The 18139-nt window shown below is 44.8% G+C and overlaps 3 protein-coding genes across 3 annotated transcripts in view; all 3 read left to right on the top strand.

Moving 5' to 3' along the window:
• The window catches only part of LOC138663678 (gastrula zinc finger protein XlCGF26.1-like), a 58500-nt gene extending 44376 nt beyond the window's left edge, over positions 1-14124 (top strand). The window contains exon 7 of the mRNA XM_069749972.1: positions 13007-14124. Within this exon, the coding sequence (XP_069606073.1) occupies positions 13007-14121 (1115 nt within the window). The 3' untranslated portion in view covers positions 14122-14124. The remainder of the gene's footprint in view (positions 1-13006) is intronic.
• Positions 14125-14172: 48 nt separating this feature from the next.
• Positions 14173-14529, top strand: LOC138666511 (gastrula zinc finger protein XlCGF71.1-like). The gene is made up of 2 exons (XM_069754725.1): positions 14173-14197; positions 14252-14529. Exons 1-2 carry the CDS (start codon positions 14173-14175, stop codon positions 14527-14529), a joined length of 303 nt encoding a protein of 100 aa, XP_069610826.1.
• A 198-nt stretch (positions 14530-14727) lies between these two features.
• Positions 14728-15027, top strand: LOC138663683 (oocyte zinc finger protein XlCOF6.1-like). The gene has a single exon (XM_069749978.1). It carries the CDS (start codon positions 14728-14730, stop codon positions 15025-15027), a length of 300 nt encoding a protein of 99 aa, XP_069606079.1.
• The last annotated feature ends 3112 nt before the right edge of the window (positions 15028-18139 follow it).

Here is an 18139-nt window from a genome sequence, read left to right as displayed (position 1 = left end):
CCATAAGAGTGGATGGGCCTAAGGTAATTGTCCCCTTGAAGGACAACTTTGAGGCAAACGTCGCCGTGTCTAGTGTACCTCCTCCAACTGCCACTAGACGCTGACGTTTCCCCGACCGCTGAGGACACTTGGAGGCAAGATGTCCTGACTGCCAGCAAACATGACAGACCTTATGTGCACGAGCGGACTGGGACTTGGATCCCGCTCGTGTCACCTCTATGGCCTCATGTGATTCGGACGCCTGGACTGGAGATTCCAGAGGTCTGGCGAAGGTGGTAGCCAGCCGAAACCTCTGCCTACACTGGGCTCGCTCCAACCTTCGCTCGTGAAAACGAAGGTCTATGCGAGTTGATACAGCTATGAGCTCCTCCAGTGTGGCGGGAATCTCTCTAGTAGCCAAAGCGTCCTTCACATGGTCAGCCAGCCCCCTCCAAAATACGGGAATGAGGGTTTTATCTGGCCATTCCAACTCAGACGCTAATGTCCGGAAGTGAACAGCAAAATGGCTGACCATGGTTGAACCCTGAGTCAAAGCCAGCAGTTGGAGCGCTGTATCATGGGTGACTTGAGGTCCTACAAAGACCTGCTTCAGAGTGTCCAGAAACCGAGGAACACTCCGCACCACATGATCGTTGCGCTCTGTGACAAAACACTCTGGGATCGCCTTTGCTGGGGTCAAAGGACACATGGTTTGTGCATTGAATTTGAGGCGTACAGCAGTTTTCTGAGCAGGCTGACCTCAGGTCAGATTTATTAACGTGAAAGCAACACAAAAAACAAAACATAAAAATAAATCCTAGCCTGTCCGGCACTAACTAAACAAATACGTTGCTATCTCAACAACTGGGGGGCTTCTCCCACCCAGCTAACATCACACAATTCTTGAGCAGAGCTCTTCACTCACGTTTGTCCCACACAGGCAGGCAATCTGTGTGCCCCAGGCAGACACTGGAAACACCCAGCTGGTCATCTTTTATTCCTGCAATCATTAACCCATTAGCACCCTGAAGATACTGAGTGGCCTAATTCACATAGGACAAACACCTGGGCGAGATATACCTGCCTCCATCTACCACACCAGCATGAGTCTTACATATCCCCCCCCCCCCCTTGCTCAGACCACTCCGGTCGAGCAAGAACACTTTTGAAACAGTGCACTCGGGATAGGGCATCGGCGTTCCCCATCTGCACCCCAGGTCGGTGCTCCACCGTAAAAGAGTAAGCCTGCAGGGCAAGGAACCACCGGGTTACCCGACTATTACGGTCCTTGTGGAGGTGCATCCACTTGAGAGGGGCATGGTCTGTGACCAGCCTAAACTTCCTACCAGCCAGGTAATACTTGAGGGAGTCGAGAGCCCATTTAATGGCTAGGCACTCTTTTTCAACCACCGCATACTTCTGCTCATGTACATTCAGTTTCCGACTGAGATAGAGGACCGGGTGTTCGACTCCGTCCCTCACCTGGGAAAGTACAGCTCCGACACCAGTATCAGAGGCATCAGTTTGTACCACAAACTCGCTGCTGAAATCAGGAGTCACTAGTACGGGCTGAGAGCACAAAGCCCGTTTCAGGCTGTGGAAGGCCTCTTCAGCAGCTGAGGTCCATTTTACCATGACGGAACCCTTCCCCTTGGTAAGATCCGTCAAGGGAGTAGCCATGGCTGCAAAATTGGGTATGAACCGGCGATAATAGCCGGCAATCCCCAGGAAAGCCTGCACTTGTTTCTTGTTCACTGGTTGTGGCCAGCCCTGAATTGCCTGTATTTTGTCGATCTGGGGTTTAACCACTCCTCGGCCAATCACGTAACCCAAGTATCGGGCTTCTTCAAGCCTGATGTGGCATTTCTTGGGGTTTGCCGTTAAACCTGCATCTTGCAGGTCATCAATCACCGCTTGTACCTTCTGGAGATGAGTTTCCCAGTCCATGCTGTAAATTACGATGTCATCCAGGTAGGCAGAAGCGTACTGTCTGTGAGGCCTCAAGACTCGATCCATCAATCTCTGGAACGTTGCGGGAGCTCCGTGAAGTCCAAACGGCATATAGACATACTGGAACAGACCTTCCGGTGTAGCAAATGCCGTCTTCTCTCTGGCCGCCTCGGCCAGAGGAATCTGCCAGTACCCCTTTTTTAAATCCAGGGTCGTAATGTATCGGGCTTTACCAAGCCGGTCGATCAACTCATCGACCCGGGGCATAGGGTACGCATCAAATTTAGAAACTGCATTCAGTTTCCTAAAGTCATTACAAAACCGGATGGAGCCATCCGGTTTAGGTATCAACACAATTGGACTAGACCAGGCGCTGTGCGACTCCTCAATGACTCCTAAGTCCAACATTGCCATCACTTCCCGGGAGACGGCTTCACGGCGGGCTTCCGGAATCCGGTAGGGCTTCACATGAACAGTGACGCCAGGCTCTGTGACAATCTCATGTTTCACCAACTTAGTCCGGCCAGGTTTTTCGGAGAAAAACTTTCGGTTCTGTAACAAAAATTGCTTAACCTCAGATTTTTGTCGTTCTGAGAGAGTCTCAGCAACCTGCACCTCTGGTACAGTAGGTGTACAAACCGGACGGGGCAGATCCGCCGTTAGGGCAGAGCGGTCTTTCCAGGATTTTATCAGATTCACATGATAAATCTGTTCCGGTTTTCTCTTACCCGGCTGGTACACTTTATAGTTCACTTCACCAACTCTTTCTCGGACCTCAAATGGGCCCTGCCATTTCGCCAGGAATTTACTATCCACCGTAGGGATTAGGACCAACACCCTATCGCCGGGTGCAAATGTACGGACCTTAGCGCCTCTATCATAACTTTGCCTCTGGGCTCCCTGGGCCTGTAACATATGGTCCCTAACAATGGGCATGACAGCGGCAATATGATCCTGCATTTGTGTTACATGGTCGATCACCGTTTTAAAGGGAGTGACTTGACCTTCCCAGGTTTCTTTTGCGACGTCCAGCAGTCCCAGGGGACGAAGGGCGTACAACAGTTCGAAAGGCGAAAACCCTGTGGAAGACTGGGGAACTTCCCTAATGGCAAACAGCAAATAGGGTAACAAGTAATCCCAGTTCTTCCCATCTTTGTCTATCGCCTTCCGGAGCATCTGTTTTAAGGTTTTGTTGAAGCGCTCAACCAGGCCATCTGTTTGAGGGTGATAGACAGACGTACGCAACGGGTCTATTTGTAAGAGCCTGCAGAGCTCCTTCATTACCCTCGACATAAAGGGAGTCCCCTGGTCGGTTAGTATCTGTTTTGGAATTCCCACCCGACTAAACACTTGTACCAATTCCTTGGCGATCGTCTTGGTAGCTGTGTTACGCAAAGGGACGGCTTCCGGGTAACGAGTGGCATAGTCCATGATGACGAGGATATGTTGGTGCCCACGTGCGGATCGGGGAAGGGGCCCAACCAAATCCATCCCAATTCTCTCAAAAGGGACCCCGATGATAGGAAGGGGTACCAAAGGACTACGGAACTGAGATTTAGGGGCCGCGATTTGGCACTCTGGACAGGACTCACAATAGTTACGCACATCACAATGTATTCCAGGCCACACAAAACAATGTAATATCCTTTCTGTGGTTTTCTGTACCCCCAGATGTCCCCCCATTATATGTCCGTGGGCCAAATCCAGTACCTTCCGCCGATAAGGTTTGGGTACCACTAACCGTTGCACTGTGTCTTCCCCTTTTTTTTCTACCTGGTAGAGCAAATCATTTTCAAGAACCATATAAGGGTACGCTAGCCTAGTGTCAGGTTCTACGGGTACCCCATCTATCATTTTTACATTTTTCCTAGCCGGAGTCAGGGTAGGATCTTTCATTTGCTCGCTGTGGAAGTCATCCACCTGGACTCCCAAATCTGGCAGGCAGGGTGCCGGATGGCTGTCTGCCTCCGCCTCTCGCTGAGGTTCCTCAGTTTCCTCTGTTTCCCCCGCCATGACGGAGAAGGGGTACTGAAGGTTAGATTCACTAACCTCCCCAGCAACATCTTCCTGTGGGGTCTCCTCTAGGGACTCGGGACCTCCAGATGGCATGGGAGAAGATTCACGGGTACAGCTACCGTGAAGGAGCAACTGATTCTCCCACAACTGCCAGAAATAGGGAAAATCCCTGCCCAGGATTACATCCTGTAACAATGCGGGAACGAGTCCCACTTTGTGCTGCACTGACCCATAGGGAGTAGAAATCCATATGACCGCTGTTAAGTACGAGCGGGTGTCACCATGCACACACGTCACAGAAAACTTGTCAGACGGACCAGACGGAAGTGCCACCAGACTAGCTTTCACCAGAGTCACCACACTTCCAGAGTCTAGTAATGCCACAACATTTTTCCCATCAACAGATAATTCACACAGGTGTTTCACTGTATCATTTTGACCCGCATTCACACTCACTAGCTGTGTAACCAAAGACATGCGTTTTCTAGAGTCTATAACATCGCACTGCATGGGTTCAGCTGTAACAGGACAGTTCGCAGAAACATGACCCTTCTCATGGCAGCGGAAACACCTAACAGGTCCCCTACTGAGACCACCGTCCAATACTCTTGGTCTCGGAGTGCGAGCAGTCCCGGACTCCTCCCCCACGGTTTTAAGCGATTTTCCTTCACCCGTGGTCCCTGGAACAGTCTTACCTTACCGGTTCCACGAGGAGGAGGCACAGACCGGAGGTTGGCGGTGTCGTCGGGAAGTCCTTCTGCCACGGAATAACGCTCGACCAACTCCACAAGTTGATCCGCTGTCGTGGGATTTCCTTGGCTTACCCACCTTTTCAGCGCTGGGGGTAGTACTCTCAGGTACTTGTCCAGGACAACCCGCTGGATTATTTCGGGTATTGTCAGTACCTCGGATTGCAGCCATTTCTTTGTCAAGTAGATCAGGTCGAACATCTGAGACCGCGCCGGTTTATCTTGCTGGTATGTCCACTGATGTACCCTCTGTGCACGGACAGCCGTCGTCACACCCAGCGGGGCCAGGATCTCAGCTTTCAGCTTCTCAAAGTCCTGAGCGACCTCCGGGTCCAAATCATGGTAAGCTTTTTGGGCCTCGCCGGAGAGAAATGGGGCAATCAAATCGGCCCATCGTGCCTTCGGCCACTTCTCTCTCAATGCCGTCCGCTCAAACGTTGTCAGGTATGCCTCGACGTCATCTTCTGCAGTCAGCTTTTGCCAGTATCGACTCACATGGATCCTTCTGGACTCTGCTTCCGGGTCAGCGTCAGGCATGCTCACCAGGCGCTGCGCCACCTGTTGGAGAAGTTGGCGGTCTGCAACCGTCATGTCCAGTAACTCCTTCAGCTGTGCGGCCATCAAGCGATTAGCTTCGTGCTGTGCGGCAGTGGCCTGCTGCTGTACGGCAGTGGACTGTACTAAGGCTTTCACCACGTCTTCCATGCTGTCGCCTGTGCCACGGTATGCCCGCGTTCTCCACCACAATGTGACAAAACACTCTGGGATCGCCTTTGCTGGGGTCAAAGGACACGTGGTTTGTGCATTGAATCTGAGGCGTACAGCAGTTTTCTGAGCAGGCTGACCTCAGGTCAGATTTATTAACGTGAAAGCAACACAAAAAACAAAACATAAAAATAAATCCTAGCCTGTCCGGCACTAACTAAACAAATACGTTGCTATCTCAACAACTGGGGGGCTTCTCCCACCCAGCTAACATCACACAATTCTTGAGCAGAGCTCTTCACTCACGTTTGTCCCACACAGGCAGGCAATCTGTGTGCCCCAGGCAGACACTGGAAACACCCAGCTGGTCATCTTTTATTCCTGCAATCATTAACCCATTAGCACCCTGAAGATACTGAGTGGCCTAATTCACATAGGACAAACACTTGGGCGAGATATACCTGCCTCCATCTACCACACCAGCATGAGTCTTACAGCTCCCACAGCGGCGTAGCCCACTCCAATGCTCTGTCCGACAAAAGAGAGATTATGAATCCCACCTTTGCCCGCTCAGTGGGAAAACGTGCAGCCAGAAGCTCAAGGTGTATACAACACTGGCTCACGAAACCCCTACAGGACTTACTGTCCCCTGAGTATCTCTCAGGCAAAGGGAGGTGAGATAGGGTCGGAACAGAGGTGGCAGTGGGTAAGGCTGCTGCAGCCACGCTAGCAGCCTGAACAGTTATTGCGGTAACATCCACTGCCGAGGTTGCACGCTCAAGAGACGCCAACCGGCCCTCCAGCAGCTGGATGTACCCCTGCAATCGCTGTTCAGCCGCCATTACTTAGCCAGATCCTGGCGCTAATATACTGTTAGGGCTAGCGGAACGCACCGAATAATAGGTAGATAGCTACAAGGTGCGTTCGCAGCCCGGGATCCACCGTGCAGAGATATCTGCTGCTAAGTAAAGGCGGATGAACTCTGAGCTCACACGTGGGTTAGGCCTTACCCCGTGTGAACTGGTAGCGAACTCTGTTGCCTCACAGAGTCGCGCTGTACACGGAACTAATGTCCTAACTAGGCTAATTGCCCTCACTGACGCTAGCTGCCTGCCTGAGTGTACAGTCCCAAAGCTAACAGCTTCACACCACATAGAACTGAGTGGTATAGTATCCACTGGCATAAGCCAAAATACTTTTGATATTAGCGCATGGCCATGCAAGCCTTAAATAGCTTCAGCACGTACAGGACCCTTCAAAGAAGTACCAATGGAATTGCTGCAGTACCTGAGCATGTGACGCCAGATCTCCAGTGAGAGATCTTGCCCTGGGCATGCTCAGAGCAAAGCAGAACTTAGTCCTAGCACCTGCAGGACCTTCCGTGAGAAGGACCAATGGAAGTCGCTGCAATACCTGAGCATGTGACCCTAGATCTCCACTGAGAGATCTTACCCTGGGCATGCTCAGTGTGTGCAAAGCAGGACTTAGATCCAGAAAAGCCTGCTCGCCGCAGATCAGTGCAGGGTACAACAGCAGAGCCTGGAGAGGCAGCAGTAACCCTATGCACAGCATCAGTCCCAGTGAGACGCTGGGAGCGACGTCTCCGCTGAGCAGGCTGCACTGCGGATGATGCAGAATGGGAGACCGCAGCAGACACGGATCGAGATTCCCCCTGTGCAGCAGAGGAAACTCGACTCCTAACACCCCGCCCCCCAATCCAACATTTGGTGGGCTGAAAGGAGAAAATTGTTCCTTAAAAAAACAAACAAAAAAAAAAACCTAATCACTGTGACCACATGGATTTTCTTTGGCTATGAACCAATTTAAAACAAAGGATATCCATGACAAATACAGGGGTTTGCACAAACAACATACAGTGAGAAACATGTAACAAATAAGTCATGTCATCTATTATTTCAGTCAACCCCAATAATTTTTTGTCATCTCACTAAATTAATTGTCTGTAATTTTAACACCCTCTTTTCCTTGTATATCTCTTTCACAATGGCTTCCACATACAGTCATCTTGCATCTGTTGCGGTATTTTGCCATTTAAAAACTCCAAGGTCTAGCTCAAAATTACAGCGGACTGTCAATTGGAAGGCATTACAAAGCCTCAAATGATAAATGCATATTTAGGCATCACCAAGACCAAACTCAATTCATCATATCAGTCAGCGCATATGTCATAATATGCTCACAGGATTTTCTCTTCGTATAAAACTATTAAAACAAAAACAAACATCATTAGATATCACAAAACAATATGGCAAAACTGTTCAATCACACTTCCTATGGAATGTTCCACAACTTTTATCTAAAGATCTGTGTTGGATTAGTCCATGAGGGAATACAGGCATGGTATTGTAGGAGTCAAAGGGGCGGATGCAGTAGAGACTTTATCAGGTGTCCCACCTCTATCCTTCCAACCTCCTATTTCATTTGTCGACACCCTCCTGGGCCTGGCGATTTTCAATCTGCCATTTCTGGTCAGATCCTGCCATCTTCTGAGAAGGTTACATGCAGAAATCCCATCCATCTATTGAAATGGAACTCCGCTCGCTATCAGGTCACAAAACAATTCCTTTCTGTTTTTTCTAACTTGGGAATTATCGTCTTTCCTTCTCTCTTGATCTACTCTGTCTACTGACACTTTTCTTGACACTTCTGATTTTTCTAAAGCAGATAACTGGGAGATTAAACTGCATGCTGTATATATATTAGTGGAGTTTCCCATGAGCGCACTGAACATGGTGAATAAAGGGGATTTGAAAGCCGCTGGGCACCTTCTATGAACTTATTTTTCATCAGTACTGTCCTCACTGCAGCATCTGGCCTCTTCCAATCCTCGACAACAGCAAAGTAATCACTCATATCTGACAAAGGATTGCGAGTTATACCACTTATACATGCGATTTCTCTCAGTCTCTGCACTCCATCTGCAAGAGACTCCTATCGTGTTTGTGGTATTCGTTCAATAGGAGAATCATACACTTGTGCCACAGAATCCCTCACCAAATGCAATAGGGAAAAATTATCTGCAGTGTCCCTTGCACGTCTCATTTTTAAATGTACCATGGGATCAATACAAATACTACCAATTCCTATGCCCTCAAGACGGTTCAAGATTATCGTATCGGCTCCAAAATCCCATAACCTGAGAATCCATGTTAATAAATGCTCTCCTGCTTGCTGTCGGTATCTCATGGCTAATTCTGTTAGTTTCCCTGCCGTATAATTTATAGTTTCTTCTATCATGGCGGATTCTGCGCCAAAAGCTGCATCTCCTGCATCCATCCTATCTCCCCTATGCTGATTATCTTCTCTCCTAGTCTTTGTTACTACAATAGGTCTGGCATGCAATTCTACCTCATTTTCTAAGTCATCACATTCTAACAAATCTGACCATTTCTCATGTGCAATCATGTTTCTAACGTGCAGTACAAATATCTGACACTGGCTGCTGTCTCCTCCTGCTCTTATTCTTATTCATATTTTTTATCACATATTCTTCAAAACTCTTTTGCATTTTATCATGCTGTTTCTCTTGATCTCTCAAACCTGATTGCAAGCTGATCCTTTGCTCTATAGCTGTATGCAAATTATCAATCTCCTCTTGCAAACTTTGCAGTGCCTGGACACAGACCCATCCAACGGCCGCTGCTGTTTTTTGCTCCTTTGCATCATACCTTGAAAGATCAAATTTCTCAGCCACATCCTGGGGATTTGCTAAACGCTGTCCCTCCATATATGTATTACATTCCTGTGCCATTGCGGTCCACGGTCCTGACAACACCCATTCTAGCAAGGATCTAACCCTCTCAATTGCTTTCCTATTCTTAACAAACTTATTCAATTTTGCAAATATTTTTATTCAAGACACAATTTCCACTTTTCTGACAACACTTGTTTTGTTAATGGTTCAAAGAATTGTGATGAATAAATAAATGCTCACACGACAATTGAATAAGACAAAAATGAATTTACTTAATAAAAGATAATAAATATCACATAATCAACAGTCATACATTACATAGGATGGTAGGAGTCAAAATCAGCCTTCTCTCTGTGTTGTCGCTCATCCAAATCTGTCTGTACTCTGTGTCCTTGTGTCCCCCACTGTGTCCCAGGCATACCTCATTTATATGTTAAAGGATTTTGATCTATACCCTGGTATCTGAGGCTTTAGGCCCCGTCACACATAGCGACGCTGCAGCGATACCGACAACGATCCGGATCGCTGCAGCGTCGCTGTTTGGTCGCTGGAGAGCTGTCACACAGACAGCTCTCCAGCGACCAACGATGCCGGTAACCAGGGTAAACATCGGGTTAAAAAAGATAGCAGAATCTGTATATCAGTTGCACTGAACAGATAAACCCACTAGAAAAAATACTATATATTACAGCGCAAGTGGAATTAAAACATAACTTTTACTTAGAAATAGATAAAAGTCAAAACAAAAAGTCACCCAAAAGTGATATAAAAACACCAGGGGTAGGGTCTCAACTAAGAGACACAGCAGAGCCCCTAATAGGATTAAACAAACTCCGCCTGCAGAGGCACTTGCGGATGGAAAGAATGCACCACCGTATGGTTCAAATAGCTGCCAGAAACAAATACATGTGAATCATAAAACAGCGTTTCATACAGTAGGTTACATGCAAATAAGCATTTATCATGAAATAGCAAAACATGACACCTATACCATGGTGTCACTAGTAAAAATAAGAGTTTGGAAAAACGGAACAATCTCACCGATTCCAGGGTGCATGAGCAGGAGAACCGGAAGACCACATCAGGGAACACTCCGGAGTTTGATGCAGGGAACTGACAATACCCTGTAGTTCCCTATGGGGCTAACAGTAGTCTATACCCCAAGCTCCTGCCCTTACAAGGGCAGTCCACAGCTACCCCTGCAAAAACATGCCCTACACTCTCCCTATGGTCAGTCCTGACGCGTTTCCTCCAAGCTAATCATCAGGGGACCTGCTTGTTTGGAGAGATTAGTGCCTAAATGCTCAAGAAGGGAGACATAAGTTTTCTGCCACCCCCTATGCTGTCCTGCAGGACACACACACCGATTCAGCGATGTCAGCGGGAGAGCCAGCGACGAAATAAAGTTCTGGCCTTTCTTCCCCGACCAGCGACATCACAGCAGGGGCCTGATCGCTGCTGCCTGTCACACTGGACGATATCGCTAGCCAGGACGCTGCAACGTCATGGATCGCTAGCGATATCGTCTAGTGTGACGGTACCTTTTGTCATGGTATGTGTACTGAAGCCTTCAGGCCAAATAGATAAGAACACCACCTAGCATCCCTGGGGGCTTAACAAGTATCTGCTTTGAAGATAAATGTAAAGTGTACTCTAAAATGTAAATTACTGGATCATTTACATTCACTTTGCTTAGACTCACCATTTGGTGTGGCTGGACAAGTTTTCAATTATTTTTTCTGTGGACTCCATTTAAAATACATTTATATACAGGTCCTTCTCAAAAAATTAGCATATAGTGTTAAATTTCATTATTTACCATAATGTAATGATTACAATTAAACTTTCATATATTATAGATTCATTATCCACCAACTGAAATTTGTCAGGTCTTTTATTGTTTTAATACTGATGATTTTGGCATACAACTCCTGATAACCCAAAAAACCTGTCTCAATAAATTAGCATATTTCACCCATCCAATCAAATAAAAGTGTTTTTTAATAACAAACAAAAAAACCAACAAATAATAATGTTCAGTTATGCACTCAATAGTTGGTCGGGAATCCTTTGGCAGAAATGACTGCTTCAATGCGGCGTGGCATGGAGGCAATCAGCCTGTGACACTACTGAGATGTTATGGAGGCCCAGGATGCTTCAATAGCGGCCTTAAGCTCATCCAGAGTGTTGGGTCTTGCGTCTCTCAACTTTCTCTTCACAATATCCCACAGATTCTCTATGGGGTTCAGGTCAGGAGAGTTGGCAGGCCAATTGAGCACAGTAATACCATGGTCAGTAAACCATTTACCAGTGGTTTTGGCACTGTGAGCAGGTGCCAGGTCGTGCTGAAAAATGAAATCTTCATCTCCATAAAGCATTTCAGCCGATGGAAGCATGAAGTGCTCCAAAATCTCCTGATAGCTAGCTGCATTGACCCTGCCCTTGATGAAACACAGTGGACCAACACCAGCAGCTGACATGGCACCCCACACCATCACTGACTGTGGGTACTTGACACTGGACTTCAGGCATTTTGGCATTTCCTTCTCCCCAGTCTTCCTCCAAACTCTGGCACCTTGATTTCCGAATGACATGCAAAATTTGCTTTCATCAGAAAAAAGTACTTGGGACCACTTAGCAACAGTCCAGTGCTGCTTCTCTGTAGCTCAAAGGTGGCTTTACCTGGGGAATGCGGCACCTGTAGCCCATTTCCTGCACACGCCTGTGCACGGTGGCTCTGGATGTTTCCACACCAGACTCAGTCCACTGCTTCCTCAGGTTCCCCAAGGTCTGGAATCGGTCCTTCTCCACAATCTTCCTCAGGGTCCGGTCTCCTCTTCTCGTTGTACAGCGTTTTCTGCCACATTGTTTCCTTCCAACAGACTTACCATTGAGGTGCCTTGATACAGCACTCTGGGAACAGCCTATTTGTTGAGAAATTTCTTTCTGGGTCTTACCCTCTTGCTTGAGGGTGTCAATGATGGCCTTCTTGACATCTGTCAGGTCGCTAGTCTTACCCATGATGGGGGTTTTGAGTAATGAACCAGGCAGGGAGTTTATAAAAGCCTCAGGTATCTTTTGCATGTGTTTAGAGTTAATTAGTTGATTCAGAAGATTAGGGTAATAGTTCGTTTAGAGAACCTTTTCTTGATATGCTAATTTATTGAGACAGGTTTTTTGGGTTATCAGGAGTTGTATGCCAAAATCATCAGTATTAAAACAATAAAAGACCTGACAAATTTCAGTTGGTGGATAATGAATCTATAATATATGAAAGTTTAATTGTAATCATTACATTATGGGAAATAATGAAATTTAACACTATATGCTAATTTTTTGAGAAGGACCTGTATAATTTCCAATTTGAAATAGTCTGATAACCAATGTTTTAACAAGCTTCTTTTGTCAATTAAACATATTTTATGGAATATTGGGGTTAGTTTTTCTTTTGTCTTTTTGATGTACACCTTCCTCACTCCTCCAGTAATGGAAAAGAAATGGTAACGGATTTAGAGGGACACTCTTAACACTCGTATTTTCCAATATATGTTTTATGTATTTCCAGAATTCTTGTACTTTAGGGAAACTCCACAATCCATGTAGCAAGTCTGAATCTTTAAGTTTGCATATTGGACAGTGTGTCAGATGATTTCTCATATTTTTGGATATTGGTATATTAAAGGCCAAGATTGCTCTATGCATGATCCTAAACTGTGTCCCTCCAAACCTCACTCAAAATGTTCTTCCATACTACCTTACACCCTCCTAGGTTTTTAATAATTAGATATTTTTACATAATTTGCCATTTTTACGGACAGTTTAAGTACAAATGCTCAAAAATATAAAATTCAAGGATTTTTATGAAACAAATAATTGGTTTTATTCTTGATAGATGACTGTACCAGGAGATCAGAGGGACAGCTGACATCTTCAATTTTCAAATCAGATGATCTTGAGATCCTACAGGATACAATTGAAGTGAATGCCATTACTCCAGATACACCATCATCAATTCATAGCAAAGATCAATCATCTGATCCTATAAAACAGATCTTGCGTTCTGATTCATTACCGACTACTAAGGAAGATCAAAGTCACAAAATAAGCATTAAAAAACAAACTGCTCCTAAAGGAAAGCCATTTTCATGTTCTCAATATGGAAATAGTTTTCCCCTCAAAAAGTCTTTTCTCAAACATCAAAAAATTCAAACAGCAGAGAAGCGCTTTTCATGTTCAGAATGTGGGAAATGTTTTAACCAGAAATCAGATCTTGTGAGGCATGAGAGAATTCACACAGAAGAGAAACCATTTTCCTGTTCAGAATGTGGTAAATGTTTTACACAGAAATCATATTTGATTAAGCACCACAGAATTCACACAGGGGAGAAGCCATTTTCCTGTCCAGAATGTGGGAAATGTTATAACCAGAAATCAGGTCTTGTTAGTCACCAGAAAACTCACACAGGAGAGAAGCCATTTTCATGTTCTGAATGTGGGAAATGTTTTACAGAGAAATCAGGTCTTCTCAGACATCGGAAAACTCACATAGGGGAGAAGCCATTTTCATGTTCAGAATGTGGAAAATGTTTTGTGAATAAATCATATTTTCTTAGTCACCAGAGAAGTCACATAGGGGAGAAGCCTTTTTCCTGTTCAGAATGTGGGAAATATTTTACAGTGAAATCACATTTTGTTAAGCACCAGAGAATTCACACAGGTGAGATGCCCTTTTCCTGTTCAGAATGTGGTAAATGTTTTAATGAGAAAAAAAATCTTGTTATTCACCAGAGAACTCACACAGGAGAGAAGCCATTTTCATGTTCAGAATGTGGGAAATGTTTTACAGAGAAATCAGGTCTTCTCAGACATTGGAAAACTCACACAGGGGAGAAGCCATTTTCTTGTTCAGAATGTGGAAAATGTTTTGTGAATAAATCATATTTTCTTAGTCACCAGAGAAGTCACATAGGGGAGAAGCCTTTTTCCTGTTCAGAATGTGGGAAATAATTTACAGTGAAATCACATTTTGTTAAGCACCAGAGAATTCACACAGGTGAGATGCCATTTTCCTGTTCAGAATGTGGTAAATGTTTTAATGAGAAAAAGAATCTTGTTATTCACCAGAGAATTCACACAGGGGAGAAGCCCTTTTCTTGTTCAGAATGTGGGAAATGTTTTAAAGCGAAATCAGGTTTTGTTATGCACCAGAGAACGCACTCGGGGGAGAAGCCTTTTTCATGTTCAGAATGTCAGAAATGTTTTACACAGAAATCTGATTTGGTTAAGCACCAGAGAACTCACACAGGGGAGAAGCCTTTTTCCTGTCCAGAATGTGGGAAATGTTTCACCCAGAAATTCAGTGTTGTTATACACCAAAGAAGTCACATAGGGAAGAAGCCTTTTTCGTCTTCATAATGTATTTCTTAAAGGGGATGTCCATTACTAGGACAACCTCTTGTCATTCCTCATGTTTGGCCTATTTCATGTTCAGAATGTCAGAAATGTTTTACACAGAAATCTGATTTGGTTAAGCACCAGAGAACTCACACAGGGGAGAAGCCCTTTTTATGTTTAGAATTTGAGAAATGTTTTAACCAGAAATCAGATTTGGTTATGCACCAAAGAACTCACACAGGAGAGAAGCCTTTTTCCTGCTCAGAATGTAGGAAATGTTGTACAAAGAAATCAGATTTGGTTAAGCACCAGAGAACCCAAACAGGAGAGAAGCCATTTTTATGTCCAGAATGTGGGAAATATTTTAACCTTAAATGGAATGTTGTTATACACCAAAGAACTCACACAGTGGAGAAGTCTTTTACCTGTTCAGAATATGGGAAATGTTTTAACCAGAAATCAAATTTTGTTACGCACCAGAGAACCCACACAGGGGAGAAGCCTTTTTTATCTTCCTAATATGGTAAATGTTTTACTTGGAAATCAGCTCTTAATAAACATCAGAGAACTCGCACAGGGAAGATGTCTTTTTCATGTTCACAGTTTTGGAAATGTTTTAACCGAAAATTGTATCTTGCCTCATTAAAATAAAAACACTCATACTCTTCTCCCTTGTTGACGTCATTCTTGCTGTGTCTTAACTTGCATTCCCAGGGCTCACATGAGGTTGTTACATCATACGAACTTTGCGCCCAATCAGTGCCGGGTTCACTGTCCCCACTTTCTGAGATAGTGAACATCAACAAGAAGTCAGGGCTGCAGCTGCTCTTTGACTTCATCATAATTGGGATTTGTCTGAAGGTGGGGACTGTTACACCAGCATTGATTGGAGGCAGAATTCACATGACGTTAAAACCTCACAGGCCCGGTAAGGCAAGTGTCAACACCTCTGGATATTCCCACATAGAGAGTTGTCATCATACCTAGAGTGTGAAAAGGGAATTACTGGAAAATCGTATTTTATTGACCATCAAAAATAACTCAGACAGGGAAAAATTATAAATCTTACTGACAAATTGTGCAAAAACATAATATAATTAAATGAGAAAGTAAAATTACTTTAGAACGTACCATATTTTTTGTACTATAAGACACACTTTTAGCAAGTAAAAAATCTTGCTAGTAAGTGAGTGTGTTTTATAGACTGGAGGCAGTGTCCTGTGACAGAGAACGCTGAGGCAATGTTCTTCCTGATCACTTAGAGAACTGCTCTCTCCTCCATCCTCACACTTATCTAACTAGTGCAGATCATCTCCAGTATATTCTTGTGCATGGTAGCATTCATATTTCCATTAATTCTATGCAGAGGGCCAATAGCAGAAGCAGAAAAGCAGCCCCAAATCATGACATTGCCTCCACCATGTTTCACTGCTGGTGTTTGGTACATTACATCTTTACGTTTTCCAATTGGGTAGCATTTATAGTGCTTGCCATCACTACCAAACAGATTAAACTTGGATTAATCCGACAACAATACCTTACCAATCTATCTCTTTCCAATGGCTGTGTTCTTTGGTAAACTCAAGTTGGACCTTCCAGTTCTTTGCAGAGATGAAAGGCTTAATGACTGGTACTCATGTATTCAACCTTTTTACTGATTTAAACTTTTTTATATATTTTTTCTATTTCATGTTTTTTTAAACTTTTTTTCAGATCGCTCCTATGTAGCAGAATTACTGCATTGCTATGAGCGCCGACCACAGGGTGGCGCTCACGGCAATCTGCCATCAACAACCATAGAGGTCTTCAGGAGACCTCTGGATGTTATGCCAATGCACCGCTGACCCCCGATCACGTGACTGGGGTCAGGGGTGCACGCATTTCCGTCCGGAAGCGCTTGTTAAATGCCGCTGTCAGCAAGGAGTTTGTGGTCCAAATGGATGTGTCAAATGCCAGGCTGGGCATTGTCCTATCACAAGAGGTGAACGGGGAAGAGCACTCCATAATGTATCTGAGTCGGAAGTTGTCATCGTGTGAGATTAATTACTCCATAGTGGAGAAGGAATGTTTGGCCATCAAGTGGGCATTGGGCACCCTAAGGTACTACCTCTTAGGAAGGAAATTCAGACTAGTGTCAGGCGATGCCCCACTGAAGTGGATGAGGAAGAAGGGGAACAATGCCCAAGTGACCAGGTGGTCCTTAGCACTTGATGTGAGCTCGGAAGCATGCTCGAGCACATTTTGTGCTGAGAGAATTATTAGGCCATTCCAGGGCTAGGATTTAAGAGCAGTCCTAAGAGATGGATGGGAATGACTGCTCACATATCTCAACCCCCAGGGGCATGGTTTGGCATATAAAATGGAGGCCGAGTGTCTCATTCAGTGTCTGGAGCTGGAGATGTGTGGATCTCCTGAGTGTTGGTCTGTGCTAAGGCCTAAAGAACCGGACATTATCCTGAGTGGGCAGACCATCTGTATGTTAGATGTTGTATTGACTTTTTACTTTGTGTTCACTTCATACAGGAAGGGGCTGTTCTTTTGTTTAGCTATCCAGAGCGATGTATGCAGCTTAAACATTTCAGCAAAACCACTTCCTGTGCCTACCTCAACGGTAGCTGAGTGAGTTAAAAATAAATACCTCCCAGACAAAATATCCAAGACTTGCCTCAATCCAGACATAGGAAGCACTCCATAGCTTAAAGGTGGAAAAAAATGAGGTTTTATTTCAAACCCACAACAGTTCAAAAGTTTAGGGTCACCCAGTCAATTTTGTGTTTTCCATGAAAACTCGTACTTTTATTAATCAAATGAGTTGTCAAATGAATTGAAAATCTAGTCCAGACATTAACAAGGTTCGAAAAAAAGGATTTTTATTGGAAATAATAATTTTCTCCTTCAAACTTTGTTTCGTCAAAGAATGCTCCTTTTGCAGCAATTACAGCATTGCACGCCTTTGGCATCCTAGCAGTTAATTTGGTGAGGTAATCTGGAGAAATTTCACACCATGCTTCCAGAAGCCCCTCCCACAAGTTGGTTTGGCTTGATGGGCACTTTTTGCGTACCATACGTTCAAGCTGCTCCCACAAGAGCTCAATAGGGTTGAGATCTGGTGAATGCGCTGGCCACTCCATTACAGATAGAATACCAGCTGTCTGCTTCTTCCCTAAATAGTTCTTGCATAATTTGGAGGTGTGCTTTGGGTCATTGTCCTGTTGTAGGATGAAATTGGCTCCAATCAAGCTCTGTCCACAGGATATGGCATGGCAAAATAGAGTGATTGCCTTCCTTATTCAAAATCCCTTTTGCCTTGTACAAATCTCCCACTTTACCAGCACCAAAGCAACCCCAGACCATCACGTTACCTCCACCATGCTTGACAGATGGCATCAGGCACTCTTTCAGCATCGTTTCAGTTGTTTTGCGTCTCACAAATGTTCTCCTGTGTGATCCAAACACTTTTTTCCAATCTTCCTCTGTCCAATGTTTGTGTTCTTTTGCCCATATTATCTTTAATCTTTTCCTTTTTATTAACCAGCTTCAGATATGTCTTTTTCTTTGCCTCTCTGCCCTGAAGGCCAGCATCCTGGAGTCCCCTTTTCACTGTAGACGTTGACAATGGCATTTTGTGTGT

Source organism: Ranitomeya imitator, chromosome 2, assembly GCF_032444005.1.
Source record: "Ranitomeya imitator isolate aRanImi1 chromosome 2, aRanImi1.pri, whole genome shotgun sequence".
In the NCBI taxonomy this organism is placed as follows: Eukaryota; Metazoa; Chordata; class Amphibia; order Anura; family Dendrobatidae; genus Ranitomeya; species Ranitomeya imitator.
Note: the sequence above shows the minus strand (reverse complement) of the source record. Positions and strands in the feature narration are given on the sequence as shown.

What these genes read in the sequence shown, in the direction of transcription:
- LOC138666511 (XM_069754725.1), top strand. Translation starts at nt 14,173, where the DNA reads ATGCCATTTTCCTGTTCAGAATGTG. An exon ending in ATTTTCCTGTTCAGAATGTG is followed by an intron (nt 14,198 to 14,251) that starts GTAAATGTTTTA and finishes GAATTCACACAG; the next exon opens with GGGAGAAGCCCTTTTCTTGT.
- LOC138663683 (XM_069749978.1), top strand. Translation starts at nt 14,728, where the DNA reads ATGCACCAAAGAACTCACACAGGAGAGAAGCCTTTTTCCTGCTCAGAA.